This window comes from Alligator mississippiensis, chromosome 1, assembly GCF_030867095.1.
Source record: "Alligator mississippiensis isolate rAllMis1 chromosome 1, rAllMis1, whole genome shotgun sequence".
NCBI classification, from domain to species: Eukaryota; Metazoa; Chordata; order Crocodylia; family Alligatoridae; genus Alligator; species Alligator mississippiensis.
In genome coordinates this window covers 207,705,048-207,720,557 of record NC_081824.1, presented here as the reverse complement: position 1 = coordinate 207,720,557, position 15,510 = coordinate 207,705,048, and the positions used below count along the sequence as shown (strand labels likewise).

General features: G+C 41.3%; 1 protein-coding gene across 3 annotated transcripts in view; it reads left to right on the top strand.

Annotated features, from left to right (window-relative positions):
• The window catches only part of PPP4R3B (protein phosphatase 4 regulatory subunit 3B), a 43,353-nt gene that overhangs the window by 9,328 nt on the left and 18,515 nt on the right, over positions 1-15,510 (top strand). For 2 of the 3 annotated variants that reach the window (XM_019500714.2, XM_019500715.2), the window contains 5 exons: positions 5,738-6,361; positions 9,889-9,966; positions 11,404-11,520; positions 14,295-14,411; positions 15,125-15,274. In XM_019500714.2, the coding sequence (XP_019356259.1) occupies positions 5,738-6,361; positions 9,889-9,966; positions 11,404-11,520; positions 14,295-14,411; positions 15,125-15,274 (1,086 nt within the window). The remainder of the gene's footprint in view (positions 1-5,737; positions 6,362-9,888; positions 9,967-11,403; positions 11,521-14,294; positions 14,412-15,124; positions 15,275-15,510) is intronic. The other variant, XM_006272485.4, reaches the window with a different exon arrangement.

Genomic DNA, 15,510 nt, shown 5'->3' with positions numbered 1-15,510 from the left:
TGGTTGCAGTGCCCCCCTGCCACCACTATGCGCTGCTGCCACCCCCCCCTCCCCCTGCTGCCCCCACCATTCTGGGGACCCTTCCCCCCCCCCCCCCCCCAATGATTCATGACAGGCAATTTGCTAGTATGGTTATGATTTCTGATTAAACTACTAAAATTATCTCTTTGCTGTCTGAGCTTACATAGTCTTTATGCCCCTTTTAATGTCACTGCTGTGGTTGCAGTGTAGTTTACATAGTCTGTTCTTCTAGTTCTAGGTGTCAGTGGGCAAAAAACTATTGACTTTTCACCAATTGGTGAAAATTGGAAGAACCAAAACTGGAAAATGGGGAGTGCACAGTGCCATGGGCATTTAGCAAAGAGCTAGAGCAGGGGTGGGCAAAATACGGTCTGCAGGCAGGATACGGCCCATGAGGCCATTCTTTCCAGCCCGCGGGGCCCCTAAAAAAATTTGGAAAATTAATATTTCTCTGCCTTTGGTTCCGGAACCAAGGGCAATAGGACCCAGGGGAAGCCCAGCAAGCTCCAACAACAGTGGGGCCTGCCCGGCCCCTCCCCTGCTCCCCAGCTGGGGTTTCTGGGCCGGGAGCACCATGGCTGCCCCAGTGGGGGAAGCTCGGGTAAGGTGGGTGTGTCCTTCACAGGGAAGGAGTGCGGAGGGGGGGGAAGTGGCCCCTCTCCACCCATGCCCGGTGACCTGTGCTGCAGCTGCTCACAGCCCACATGGGGCTTCCTGTGCCTGCTCCAGACAACCCCATGCGGCCTGCTAGTGCCTGCAGCACAGGGCACCAGGCATGGGAGGGGCCGCTTCCCCCCCAGCTTTTCCCTGGGCTCCTTCCCTGCATGGAGAAAAGCAGCCCCTCACACGCCCTGTGGCCGGCACCCTGCACTGCAGGCGCTTACAGCCTGCACAGGGCTGTCCAGAGCAGGCGCAGGCAGCCCCAGGCAGGCTGCGAGCAGCTGCAGCGTGGGGCACTGGGCATGGGGTGGGGAGGGGCTGCCCCCCCCCCCCCCCCACTCAGCACCACCTTGTAACCCAGCCCCACTGCCAGGCTGGCAGCAGGGGTGGGTTACAGGCTGGTGCTGAGTCTGGAAAAAGGTGGCCCCTTGCCCACCCCATGGCCAGCAACCTGCGCCACGGCTGCTTGCAGCCAGCCTGGGGCTGCCTGTGCCTCCTCTGGACAGCCCTGCACGGGCTGCAAGCACCTGTAACGTGGGGCGCCAGCCATGGATGCAGGTGAGGGACCACTTTTCCCCACGCTGAGCACCAGCTTCTTCCCTGCCGGTGAGCAGGGGGTCAGGGCTGTGCACTGCCCCCCGCCTGTGCACTGGGTGCAAGCAGGCGGGGAGCCAATGGGAGCACAGGGCCCTCACCGGTGTCCCGGGGCCAGTGCAGGTGGGGCCCAGAGCAGGTTGGCAGGAGCGCAGGGTCCCAGCCGGCAGGGGCTCTGTGGAGCCGGGCCAGCTCCCCCCTCCCTGCTTGTGCAGCCCAGCTCCACGGACCCCTGCCAACCTGTGCCCCACTCTGGGCCCCACCGGTGCTTGCCCTGGGACATTGGTCCCAAGATGGTGACCAGGGAGCGGGGCACCTGTCAAGGGGCGGGGCTACCCATGCAGCCCTCAACAGCCTGCCAAAACTGGGTAAGCGGCCCTCCACTCAAAATAATTGCCCACCCCTGAGCTAGAGCTTCATCTACCTCTCTAATTATAGATCAGTGAATGGAAGAAATTTATACGTTTCATCATACCTTTTTGGTGCGAAGGAGGGATAGTGAAATTTAACAAGTCCTTGATACAAAGGGCCCTTGTGGCTGTAGTAAGATTTGTATACTGAAACTGAGTGTACACACTTGCACATGCAGTTACATGCATCTATAAAGTGAGACTGTAGTGCAGCTAATTAAAAGTATCTTGTCACAGTACAGGATTGAAACAAGATGATATAAGGGAAGGTATGCTACTTTGGAATAATGCTTATCTAAGTTTTGGGCATAGATAAGCAAGTTTCTTGTCTGGGGATTGAGGATGACTGCAGACCTTTTGAGCCTGTTGTTCTTCCAAGCTGAAACCTACCACCACCTATTCAGATTTATTAAAGCGGTAGTAAAGTGTCAGAAGTTGGCTAGCATACTGACTTTGTGTACTCAGAATAATGGAATATAAATCTTAGCATTTGTTGCGAAGGAAATGAGTTAAGTGAAAAGCATTAGAAATGGAAGGTCAGGCTTGTTACTTCTTGGTGTCCAGTTGAAATGCATCTCAGATGGTGGCAATTAAAAGTTTTCTTTTAGCAAATCAGTGGTGTTTGAAATTAATTGGTCTTGGTTAACATCCTTATAAATAGGTGTCTAAAAGGGAGGAGGGAGGGACACCATTGCAAGTCTTGTTTCTGGTGAGACTGAGACATCAACCAAGGATTTATGTTGGTTTGAAAATGGACTATTTTTTCTCCCCTGAGAGGTGTTCTCATAATAAAGTTGAAATACATTATGAAAGCAGTGAGAGGCAGCTGGTATTCAAGACCCTCAATTTGAACAGTAGGCTAATTAGTAAAAAAGCAGGTAGCTTCTTAATATCAAGAATTGAAGAACCACAACATTTGACATAGTGAAAGAGTCTTAAGACCAATATTGAGGTGAATGGATAGATCTTTGTAAGGAAGCTTAGTTAAAAAATTAATGAACTGCTTGTACCAAGTTCAGCACAAAACATTTAGCAGAGAACTTAAGTTTCTTATTGTGAGACTTTTGTTAATAATTAGGCACATAAGTTTGCCTGATCATTGATGTATGTTACTTTTTCTTTCCTACATAGTGAACACATCTACACATGCATTAATGCACCGTAATTACAGCGCATTGTTTTCTACTTGTAATAACAGGTACTAACTTAATGCATTGTAATTGGTGCTGCTGTGCTGTAGTGTTGGCACATTTGTTTACATGACACTAATGTGCAGTAGACTAATTTTACTGTACATTAGCACAGCTTTTGCCATGACATGCTAATACTCAGTAGAACTCGTCTACTGTGCTTCTAGCATTTACTCCTAGTTTATATACTTTGGAAAATAACTTCTGAATTTAGAGAGGTATATTATTGTCTTCCTAACCAATAGGCACAAAAATTGTCTGAAGACATACATCCTGGCTCTAGTGTACAATTTAAGCACCTGGACAGCAAGTTAGCTAGTTTCTGTGGAGTAGGATCACAGAGAAGTTTTCATCTGCTCTCAGATGCTTTGCCCAACCTTTAGCTGAGCAGCTTCTGAACGACCTGAGTTTCCTCTATGAGAGTAGGGGGATGGATAGTGTACAGATTTCCCTTGCTTTATGTAGGTTCTATATGTGCAAATTCGCTCTTATGCGATGACCCTTTTTATAAAAAAAATGTGTTTATATGCAAAGTAAATTCACTCTTATGCGATTGGTGTGGTGGAAGCCCTCAATCAGCTGCCATTATAGTAACGTTCACTGTTGGCAAGTACCAAAATTGTCTTGTAGAAGTGGTAGAAATGGTTCTACAGGTCAGTACAGTTGAGGTCTCGGAACATTTGTTACATTGTAGAATGGGTTCCCTTTATGCGAATTTAAGTTATGCACTGTTTTCCAGGAATGCATGTACAGCATACAGCGAGGGAAACCTGTATTTGTACAGAAGTAGATTTACTGGCCTCTCTCAAATCTCTGCCTAAGCAAGCTACATGTAAGCTCCAGGAAAGCCAATAGCCAAAATATCTGTGCTTCTGTTCATTATGTAATTTGGGATTGATAGTACTTCTCAAATTCATAGCGATGTTGGGAGGATTAATTTAAAGGCTGTGAAACATTCTAATGAGAAGGTATTGGGTGCCATATAAGAGCCTCGGATGTGAACGCATTCTGTTCCACTGCAGTAAATCCATATGCTATAGGTGGCAGAGAATTACGCTGTATCAAGCTGCTTCTGCAGAGCAGTACTAGTATCAGTCAGGTAAGTAGTCTCCCTTTGTGTGGGAGAAGGAAGGAAATTCTTTGCTGTTCTCTCTTCAGGCGACCTCTCCAGCTTGGATGTTCTTGATTACTACCTTCATCTTCTTTGGGTCCTGGCAAAGCTGCAAAATATCCACTTGGATCTCTCACCACCTTACAGTTCTGACAGAGCTAACTCTCACTCTTCCTGGTTTTCCTTCTGTCTTGCTTGATGATAGCATAGATAATGGAATTGATTCATTTGCTGATGGTTGATCAGTGTGTCTACAGAATGATGATAGTCTTGACCCTAGTATTGATTTGTGATGTAATGTCTTTGTGTCTGGCTTTCATCATTTTACAGGAGAGTTGATTTATACGTAACATTTCAGTAAGCTTAGGTGGATATGCAAATTTAACTTCCTAAAACTTGGGAGCCTTCAGAATGAACTTTCTGGATAGTTCAGCTGTGACTTACTAAGAGATATGGCTACACAGTGAGATCCTCAAGCAAAATTCTTTAAGCAAAAATAATTAACCTATGGGTTTACCCATCTTTATAAACTTCCTTCTGACAGGGCAATTGCCAGAAGCGTAAACTGGCAGATTTGCTGTTGCTCAGGAATGGCTACAGACTTATTGTAGCCTACATTTACCATGTCAGAGTACTTTCCTTGGGTGTTTGATATTTTATATGGACGGCAATGCCACCTACTGCTGTAGTGCACCTTTGTAGTAGTACAGTATAACCTCATCAAACCTCATCAATCCGAATATCAAAAATCCAGAATTTTCAAAAATCCGGTACTTTTTTTTAAGCTTTCCCGGATGTGAAGGAGGAAGCTTGCACACGGCGGCTGCCACCGCCATCCACCACCCCGCTCCACGTGTGGCCACTGCTCTAGGACCAGCTACCGCTCCAGTTTCAAAAACCCGAAATTTTCCAATTTCTGGCAGGTGCTCAGTCCTGAGCATTCCAGATTTATGAGGTTATACTGTACTGCCAAATTGCAGTTTACAACCCAGTTAGAACCTCATTCAACAAATATATGAATTGTGCGTATTTAGCTAGTTACTAAGTCGAAATTATCTCAGCTTGTGCTTGTACTTCAGTTTTACTTCCATTTTTATATTCCTTTCAAAGCCATGTATTAAATAGAGCTTGTGCTTCCCCAGTCCACAAAAGGCATTATTCTTTAAATACATGTGCACAATATATGCCTACGGTATATGTATGCTACCTCTGCCTCCTTGCAGATTTTAACAGCTTCTAAAATATTGTTCAGTCAAGTTAAAAGTGAGCAAAGACCATTGGAAAGACTGATGTTGGAAAGTCAGTTTGATCTGAGATAAACTAGACACAATCTGTTTAATAGTAGTGGTGATAGTAGTAGTGTTACTGATTAATTTATCTGAATTATTATGCGTGTGTTGATATTTTTCAGTCTGCCCTGCTTGGTTGTTGAGATATTTTGTTCAAATAACATAACCTTGGAACAACATAAAAACTTCTGAGCATATATGTATAATGAACCTTCTCAGCTTAAACTGTTTATGCGTTGGATAGAACTGTTCCACCAGTCTAACAGGGATGTCTTTCCACGATTAGATAAGACAGATGAATGGTTCTAAACCTCTTTTTCACCAGGATTCAAAAATCCATATGTGCCATTTTGCTGAAACTTTGGGGCAATTTTAAATTACTAGTTTGACTAGTATTTTGTGTGTGTGTACATATGAAATTTTTTTGGATGAGATAACCAATTGTTCACACTCTGGTTTTAGGTTCAAGGTAAGGATCCTTCAGTGGAAGTCACACAAGACCTTATTGATGAGTCAGAAGAAGAACGTTGTGAGGAAATGCCTGAAACCAGTCCTTTGATTGACCTTCCTGCTTGTGAACTCAACAAACTGGAAGAGATTGCTGACTTAGTTACCTCTGTTCTCTCCTCGCCCATTCGTCGAGAAAAGTTAGCACTGGCCTTGGAAAACGAAGGCTACATTAAAAAACTATTGCAGCTTTTTCAAGTTTGCGAGAATCTAGAGAACACAGAAGGCTTGCATCATTTGTATGAAATTATTAGAGGAATTTTATTCCTCAATAAAGCAACTCTATTTGAGGTGATGTTTTCTGACGAGTGTATTATGGATGTTGTTGGATGCCTCGAGTATGATCCTTCTTTGGCTCAGCCAAAACGGCACAGGGAGTTCTTGACCAAAACAGCAAAATTTAAGGAGGTTATACCTATAACAGACTCTGAACTACGGCAAAAGATCCACCAGACTTACAGGGTACAGTACATACAGGACATCATCTTGCCAACGCCATCAGTTTTTGAAGAGAATTTTCTTTCTACTCTCACTTCCTTTATTTTCTTCAACAAAGTTGAGATAGTCAGTATGTTGCAGGTAAGGAGACTTCCAGTTATAACAGATTCAACAAGTTAATCATGTACATTTATAATTCTGTTTACATAGTGTTTGTGGTGATGCCTCAGATTTCCAGCATATGTTACTTTTCTGTAATGTATTATAAATGAAGTTTTAAGTGCATGTTATTTCAAATGGTTTTATCATTTGGCACTTTTAAAAACTGACTGCAAAGCAGTAGAGAGAGGGTGAAAATGGTGAATTTATTTGAAGAACCATAACTTCCACACATGTACAGGAGGATCGTTTGCTTGTGCCTGATGTGTACCAAAATACTTGTCACAGCAAATCGGTAAGCCTACAGTTCCAATAAGTATAGCAAGTATTATTCTGAACATATTGGCTACATTACTACTATTCTTTTGTAGTATCAGGTTAGTTCAGTTAGTTCCTATTTAAAAACTAGTATGTTAGTATTTTTTTTCTTAGTGGTATACTAGGGTAGTTCTTACTAAATAGCAAAACTCTTATTGGGTCAAAAGAATGGAATATTACCAGATGACTATTAGCCAGGAATATATATGTGAAAGATGAATGGTTAGACCACCCAGAAAGGACATAAGGTAATGCCTGTGTAAAAAGCTGTTTATGCTCTGCACAAAATTGTGGGCATTTATTTTCCAACTTATATTCCGCTGTGCAAACTAAAGGGTGCCTGAGTGGTTTTACTCTGTTTTTGTCCTAGGCCTTTGGGGAAAAAAAAAAATGTGCACCTAAATTATTCCTGACTAAACTGTCAGTTCTGTTTTGAATGTGGATAGTCTCTGGGAAATGGGAAGAATGAAGGAATCAAGATAACATGGTAGAAGACTGGAAAGAGATTGTTTAAAAAGATTTTCTTTACTTCTAGGTGGTTGGCAGTATGAGGTTTTTAAGATTATGGCAATAGTTAATAGGTTTGATAAAATAAGAATAGGAAAAATAAAAGCTCACACTTACGAAGTTAATTTAAATAACCTGGGGTTTTGGAACCCTTTTAATATACGTGTGTATGTAAATTTTCTGCAGAAAAAAATGAAGTTTTAAGTTTGTTATTTTTAATTAAATTTAAAGCATTTCTGTTTTCAGAGGCACTGTCCGAGATATTACACTGCTTCAGTTTGGGTTCTTTTTTCAAATACAACCTTTGTTCCAGGGTGCTATTTCTTCTGCAAGGCTTCATTAACTTGTTAGCATATGTTTGTTTGCAACTAAACATTTGTACTGTGATACCTGTACAAAAATGAACTTCTCCATTTACTAGCTATTGAAGAGACTTTTAGTCCTTGAGATGTTCTGTCAACTTGGCTTTATACCCAGGCACTGTCACCCTGAATCCTAAAAAGAATGAAATCAACCCAAACTGTCAGTATTAAGTATCATCAAGGTGATAGCTGTTGGTCAGGCATGCTGATTGTACAAGTAGTGCATACTGATTTGTTCCTGTGCATAAAACTACTTCCCATAGACCACCTATTGCAGATTAGGGTAGCTGCTGTTGTGGCTAATGTACATGTAAATGAAAAGAAAATCTCTTCAGATAGTCTCCCGTTACAAAATGTGTTTTGTAGAGTAACTAGTAGAATGAAATCCTGATCCCTTTCTTTATCACGGTAGGAGTGAGTTCACCCTGATAAAACTATGCCACCAAAAACTTAAATGGACAAGCTGCAGCAGCCAAGGGACTCATGGTGATATATACCTTAAGTTACTTGGTGATGCAATTTAACAATTGCAACAAAAGCAATCTTGCTGCTGAAGCACAGCTTGCAGGAGCTTTGCTGGTATAACTAGCTATACTTGTCTTTTCCTTAACCTCCCTCACTCCCAAAGTAGCTTTCAGCAAACTTTTGTACAGACCTATACTAAATTACACTTTGCCACTGACCTTGGTCCAAAGGTGCTTTTTTTTTTTTTTTTTAAATGAATTGACCACAGGATGAAGTTCCTCAACTTATAGTTTAATTGCTTGCTTGCAGTAAGTCTAGCATTTTTATATTCAAGAGTAAAGAAAAATAAAAGGTGGTAGTGTGCTTCATTTGAATGTCAGGTATTTTTGTTTTGTAATGGAGTAACCTGTAAATTACATTTCTTCAAATAGATGATGGTTAAACTCTAACCTTTTTGAGAATTCTGTTCATGTATGGCACTTGGTAATTACTCTGCAAATAAGTAAACTTTTGTAATGTTAAAGCAAGAATAAGAATAATAGCACAGTCACAAATTAATGTTGTATCAGGTAGGTGTTTCATGGTATGGTGCTGTTACTTCCCTGTGTACTTGGTACACAGGTAAAGGGTTTTAACATAGTTCAGTCAATATGGTGGATTACATGTTTTGTTTTTAAAACCCTAATATAATGTTGTTTTTACATTTTTAAGAGTGTATGTGGTATTTTTATAAGAAGAACGCCAAAATAGCATCTTGATTCAAGAGTACATTGAGACTTGCTCCCCATACCAGGAGATACAAAGAACAAACAGTATATGGAGAGAGGATCAAGAATGCTTGGACAATTAAAGGGATAGTGTTCTTCACACTTTATCTGTACTTTTTAGCTAGGAATCTTTTGCCAGTATAAATATACAAGTGTACCTACCTGAACTGATTATTAAATAAAAACAAAAAACCTTCCAAATACGGGCACTCACGTGATGTAAATTTAACTGTCAGTGCTAGGTTTCATGCCAGCGTAGTTGGTATAAAATCTCATACCTGACCAAATACCTGTAACAGCACAGCTTCAGAAGCGTGGACCGGTAGGTTAATAGTCAGCTTTATCGGAAAGTTGCATATCTTGGTGGCAGGATCGGCAGAAGGGAGTTGCACACATGACATGTTTCATTCTGATCCTGTATGTGGAGGCCGTTGGAAGGTCATGTATGCAAATATGCAGTTGAGAAGAGAGGTGTAAACTGTTGAAATAAATGTGCAGGATATAGGTTGGGTAATAAGGGAGATCGTATCTGTATTTATGTAAGATTGATGATGGTTCAGAAAGGTAACCAATAACCCCGTGTTCTTAGTACTAATATATGAGAAGTTTTGATTTTTCTAGCACTGCTTCTGATCTACAAAATGGGATAAACATAGTACTAAGAGTTGAGGCTTGTTTTCTCTCTAATGCAGAAATGTATTCTATCTCTGGGCTAAAATATTTAAAGAGAGATTCTGCCTTCATCTACAGCTTCATACCTCCAACTAATTTAGATGGGAGTTGTCTGGAAGCAACTTGGCTGTCCCACTTTAAGTTCTGAGAGCTTAAATTTCCAAACAGTGCTTTTAAAGTACATTTCAGAAATGCATGCTTAAATTTCCTTTATGTGGGATGAAAATGACCAATCTTACAAAGTTAAGCTAAGGGTATCACTGAAGTTTATTTACTTGGTTCTAAGGCTTAAGTAAATAACTAAGCAGAAAGTTCATTTTTTTTTGTAATTAAATCCTTGGACATTATACAGGAAAAAGCCTTGTTATTTTTTTAATAGTGTTGTATAATAGTAATTGTTATATAATGTGTTATGCAGGAAGATGAAAAGTTTTTGTCTGAAGTTTTTGCACAGTTAACAGATGAAGCTACAGATGATGACAAGCGGTGTGAATTGGTAAGTCTTTTCTTGAGTTTGTTTCTTTTCTGGAACTTCTAACATTTAGAGACTCAGAGCCTGGACACTTGACACATCTATACCTGTATAATAAGCCTGGACAGATAATGTACAGCCCTGTAAGTGTTAATTACTTGAGCCTGGTTAGAATTAATTCAGGAAAAACAAAGGGATAAAGTTATACTGGTGTAGGTGTCTGTCTGTTTTTGTCCAGGTAGACTGTTTGTCTGAAGCAAACAGCTGCACATTAGAGGTATTTTACAAGGTTAGGTTCCCTAACCCCCTTGTTAAGGTAAAAGATTTGGAAGTAACTGGAGGCATATAGAGCCTCAGCAAACCACTGCATAGGACTGCTGAGGTGCTCCAGCTGTCTGCTCTGGCTTTTATTTCAAAGCTTGTCACTTCACTAAACTGACTTACCTCTTAGTAGAACAAAATGTCTTAGTTAAGAGAAGAACTGTCTCGCTCTCGTTATGCACGTGCACACGTGCACACACTCTCCTCATCTGATATATATGCAACTTGCTAGGAAGCAGAGAAAAATGTAGAAGAACAAAAAGTCAAGTGTCAAGCAAACAATGTCAAGCAAGCTAATGCAAGCAAGGAAATGAGGGGGGAAAAAAGCAAGCTCCTCATCTTACACACGCAAACAGTCTGCTTTTTTTTTCTCTCATTTCTTTGCTTGTATTATTATCTTGCTTGACATTTTATTCTTGTACATTTTTCTCTGCTACCAAGTTTCCCTTATCTAGTTGTATAGTTCCAACTGTCCAGTTGTAGCTGATCCACAAACTGCCAGAATCTTTAATTGAAACGTGATATTTCTGCTTCTGTTAACGAGACATGATGTATAACTTTCTGCTAGTTACTTAAGTAAGAGTAGACCATAAGAGACCATGTCTCCATGTATTATACTAATACACAAACTGTCCATTAAAACCTTTTCCCTCCACATGGAGGAGTTTACAAAAACTGAACAGTAATGGAAATTTTGCTCTTCTGGTCTTGCATTTTTCTGTGTTACCACTACATTTTTGTTAAAATAAATAAATAATAATAATAAATAATATGCATCTTCCTGATTCTGTAAATATTCTTCCATAAGTGAAATATTGAGCCCATGTGCTTGCAGTTCTTATTTTCATTCTTGTGAATTTTGTATTAATCAGTGAGTATACTGAGTAGTACACAAGTTTTTTGCTTTTAGCAAGGACACATAGAACATGCACATGACATTGTTTTGCAAAATTTATCATTTTGATTACTGTGCAGTGGTGCACAATTTCTTGTTGGGTAACTAAATTTAAGGTTCAGCTTTGCTCTGTCCTGCCTTTTATTGTTACTACCAATAAATAGCAGATTACTCTGTTCAGTCTCGTGTACTATTTTTATTTGCTATAATGTAATTTTTTAATTTATTTCTTTGATTTATTTTAGGTTAACTTTTTCAAGGAATTTTGTGCATTTTCTCAGACATTACAACCCCAGAACAGAGACGCATTTTTCAAAACTTTGGCAAAGTTGGGAATTCTTCCCGCTCTTGAAATTGTAATGGTAAGTGAAATCTTCTAGCAATCTTAAAAATGGGATGCAGAGAGCATTGATTTTGAGTAAGCAAATCTGACACTTCGGTACAGATTTTTGGATGTACTGAGCAAATTCAGCATACTAGGTTTATTTCTGAAACCCAAGTCATCTCAAGCTCAGCACTCAAAAATGATGACCTTTGAAAATGTTGGATATAATTTTAAAAAATTAACCTGTCTGGTGGTATGGTCAACAGTTAAAGTTTTGGTTTTGATGATGGAGCAAGGATTTAAAATCCCAGTGGTTCACAGTATTTAGTGTTTTGGGTGTTCTGTCTTGAGTGCCAAAATTGCCTTGCTAGATCATGGGAACTGCTAGTCTTGAGCTCAGCTAGAGCTTGGAAACGTGATATGTATAGGTCTGGAAAGATGAGGGTGCCAGCTTTACATGTTTAATCTGTGGGAAGTCAGAGATGTTGGAGCATAAATATCCTACCAAGTTCTTTTCTTCTGCATCAGTCGTAGCTGTCGGTGTCATAAAAACGCACCAGAGCATTCTAAATCTCAGTGCTGTAAAGCAGGGGTAGCCAACCTGCGACATGTACTGCAAGTGGCACAGGCAGCCTCTGTGTTGCATGCAGTAGATTAGGGAGGAGATAAGCAGCACAGTGACAGAGAGCAGAAAGCAGAGCAGCAGATTGGGCAGGGAAGGGGAATCGGAGTGGTCTCAAAGGTGGGGATGGGTGTGCAGGGGCTAATTTGTGGCAACCCTGCCAAAAAGTTGTCCCCGCCCCATTGTAAAATACCAGTTTTCATCATTTCATTAGATCATATCAACTGATGTCTTTTGAACACATCACAATTAATATAGTAGGAATCTTAATCTCATGGCCTTTCAAAGCTATAATGCACTTTAATAGAGCAGTGCAAATATTTCCAGGCCTAAGCTTGCTTGATTTCTTTTTTTTTTTTTTTCAAAACCTTGAGTTGTGGACCAGTTACAAGAACAAGGAGGTATAATATTTTCTTCAGCTCTCGCAGTTAGATGTGCACCGATATATTGGTGCCATATCAAATCAGCACCAGTAACGGGGAAATTAACATTATCTGCCATCAGCTTTTTTTGCCTGGTGTAGCTGATAATGTAGTGATAAGTATGATATGCCTTCCACCTTCTGGCTGGAGCCCCCAAATGCCACATCTGTGCATACTGCCAAGCAGTGTGAAAACCAGCACCCTGAAGGTAAGTCTATGGAGGGGAAGGGGCATGACTGAGACCGCCATGTTGAGGGAGGGTGTGGGGCAGGGGCTTAGGCTGGGGCAGAGTGACGACTGAGACCCTGGGGGAGTGGGAGGAGAGCTGAGCGGGGCAAAAACGGAGGCATGCTGCTCGCTCTGGGCTCGGAGCTCTTCGCCCTTCTGCCTTTGCCCCAGGAACCATGCACTCACTGCACACCCCCTATCCATCCAGCAGCAGTGGCAAGCTGTGCATCCTGCTTCTGGATAGGTAGGGGCACGTGGCCAGCATGTGGTTCCCAGGGCAAAAGCAGCAGGCAAAGAGCCTCGAGCCCAGAGTGGGCAATCCACCTCTGCTCTTTGCCCTGCTTGGCTCCGCTCTGGTTAAGTGTCCCAGTGCTTGAAAATGATGGCAGTGTCATTTGAACTATCTCATTCGATGAGCTTTTAGTTCAAGCACCCCGTCAATATTTTTAAGTGCTGGGACTCTGATCCCCTGGATGAGCTACCTGTGGCACTGTCCTGTTCCCCTGGGGTCCCATTCATGCCCCTGCCCCACTCCCTTCCTCACCATGGGGGACTCAGTTTTTCCCCTCTTTCCTCCTTCCCCCAGCCCCTTTCCCCTCCATAGACTTATCTGCAGAGAGCTGCTTTCCACACTGCCTGGCTGCATTCCTGAAAATCGGCTTTCAGATCGGTATTAGGCAGTATGCCTGGTGAATAACCGACTAGTGGTATCGGCCAAGAAAATCTTTATTGGTGCAGCTCTACTCGCAGCCAATCAGCGGCAAGGGCAGCAGCCAGGCAGCCCCCCACCCTCCCCTTTCCATTCCCGGCAAGCTGCCTCAGTGCTCAATGAGGTGTTTGGGGGGGGGGAGTTTTGGGGTGGGGAAGATGCAGGCACGGGGCAGGGATTTTCCACAGATTTCATGGGCATTGCCTGGAATTTGTGGAATCCATGAAATGGCAAATTTGGTAGGTCCCTAAATATTAGTAACCAGATATTATGGTTACTAGAACTACATTGATTTTTGTCTACTACTTTCCTATTTTGTGGCCACAAAATGTACCAGTGGTGCTTAACTTTCCAACCCCATGAGCTGGATGAATGGTTTAGGGCCAGTCTGTGGGCCAGGGCCAGTCTGCAGTTGGCATTCTGTGTCTGATCATGGAGCAACCCACCCTGTAGGCTGGTGCGATCTGGCCTGCAGGGGGCGTTCTGAGTTTGTGAATTTGCCAGTGAGGGATTGGTGGCAGTGTAAATTGCTACAACTCCAAGAGCCAAAGTCACAGCAGTTAACACTGCCATCGCTCCCCCCACCACCAAATTTCCAGACCTTTTATATATGTAAATTTATGTATATCCAGAGGATATACATAAATCTTAACTCTCACCATTTTTGAGAAAGATAATGTTCTTGGAAAAAAAATCAAAACAAAACCAAACAAAAACCTGACTATATTATATGGGCACAGTTATATTTCATTGGGAATTTTGATGCTGTCGTAGCATGCTATCCTACTTCACATAGTTCACCTGTAATAAAGTGACCTTATTTTTATTAGGGTATGGACGATTTGCAAGTTAGATCTGCTGCTACGGATATATTTTCTTATCTAGTAGAATTTAGTCCATCAATGGTCAGAGAATTTGTAATGCAAGAAGCTCAACAGAGTGATGACGTAAGTAAGAATCTTCCAAACTTCAGAAACATGTATATATGTAGATTATATTTGTGAAAATACTATTTCATCATTCCTAACTTTGAGAACTCAGTTTTTTAAGTCGGATATAATTTTTTTTAAGTGATAAACAGTTCTTAGCAGGAAGAAAGCTGACAGCTGTGTGCTAATTACTGCTAACAGGGTGAGGGTGATGGGAACGCGCACACTCTGCATTCTGCCATAGGTGTTTGAGTTGCTAGGTGAAATTCAGGGTCAGTGCTAGCTTTCATGATAAAACTGCCTTGGGATAGATTTAAGGGTCAGTGTACTTATATGTAAATAAGGAAACGGAGGAAAACTTGGACTTCAAGTTGCATTTAATGGAAAAATACAAATACAAATCTAACATAGAAATGCATAGTTAAGTCACCCAAGCAACATTAACTCTGCCTTCTAGAGACAGATGGGGGACGTTGGGAGGGAGAGATGAAAATTAAATGACTTTAAATTTGTTTGCACCTCTGAGAATTGAGCTGTTTCTTTCCTTCCACATTTCAAATTCAGTGTTTGAAACAATGTGATTTGTTGACTTTTAAAGCTTGCATTTAAAAAATTAAGGGCAGCAGCAAGAGAGCAAAAAAACCCTCTTAGTCTGTATAGTAAAAAAGAATCTATCTGTATCTCACTAGATTACTGAAAGCTTGTGTATAATTGGCATACTTTGTTTGCAGGATATCCTTCTCATCAATGTAGTCATTGAACAAATGATCTGTGATACTGATCCTGAACTTGGAGGTGCTGTTCAGTTAATGGGGCTCTTACGTACTCTGATTGATCCAGAGAATATGTTGGCCACAGCTAATGTAAGAAAATGCAAAGGGGTAAAGACACTTTACTGTCTAAACAACTTTACAAGGTCTCTAAATAATTATTTAGCAGAAAGATAAAAAGGGAAAGTTTTTTTTGGTGTGTTTTTTTTTTCCCCCCCATTATCTTGCCTGTCACTTATTTTAGTCAAGACAATGAAAAAAATATTTGCTAACCAAGTATATCCAATATGACATCTGAATTGTTAGATATACAGATAGATAGTTTGAATGACACCAGTTATAGTGAC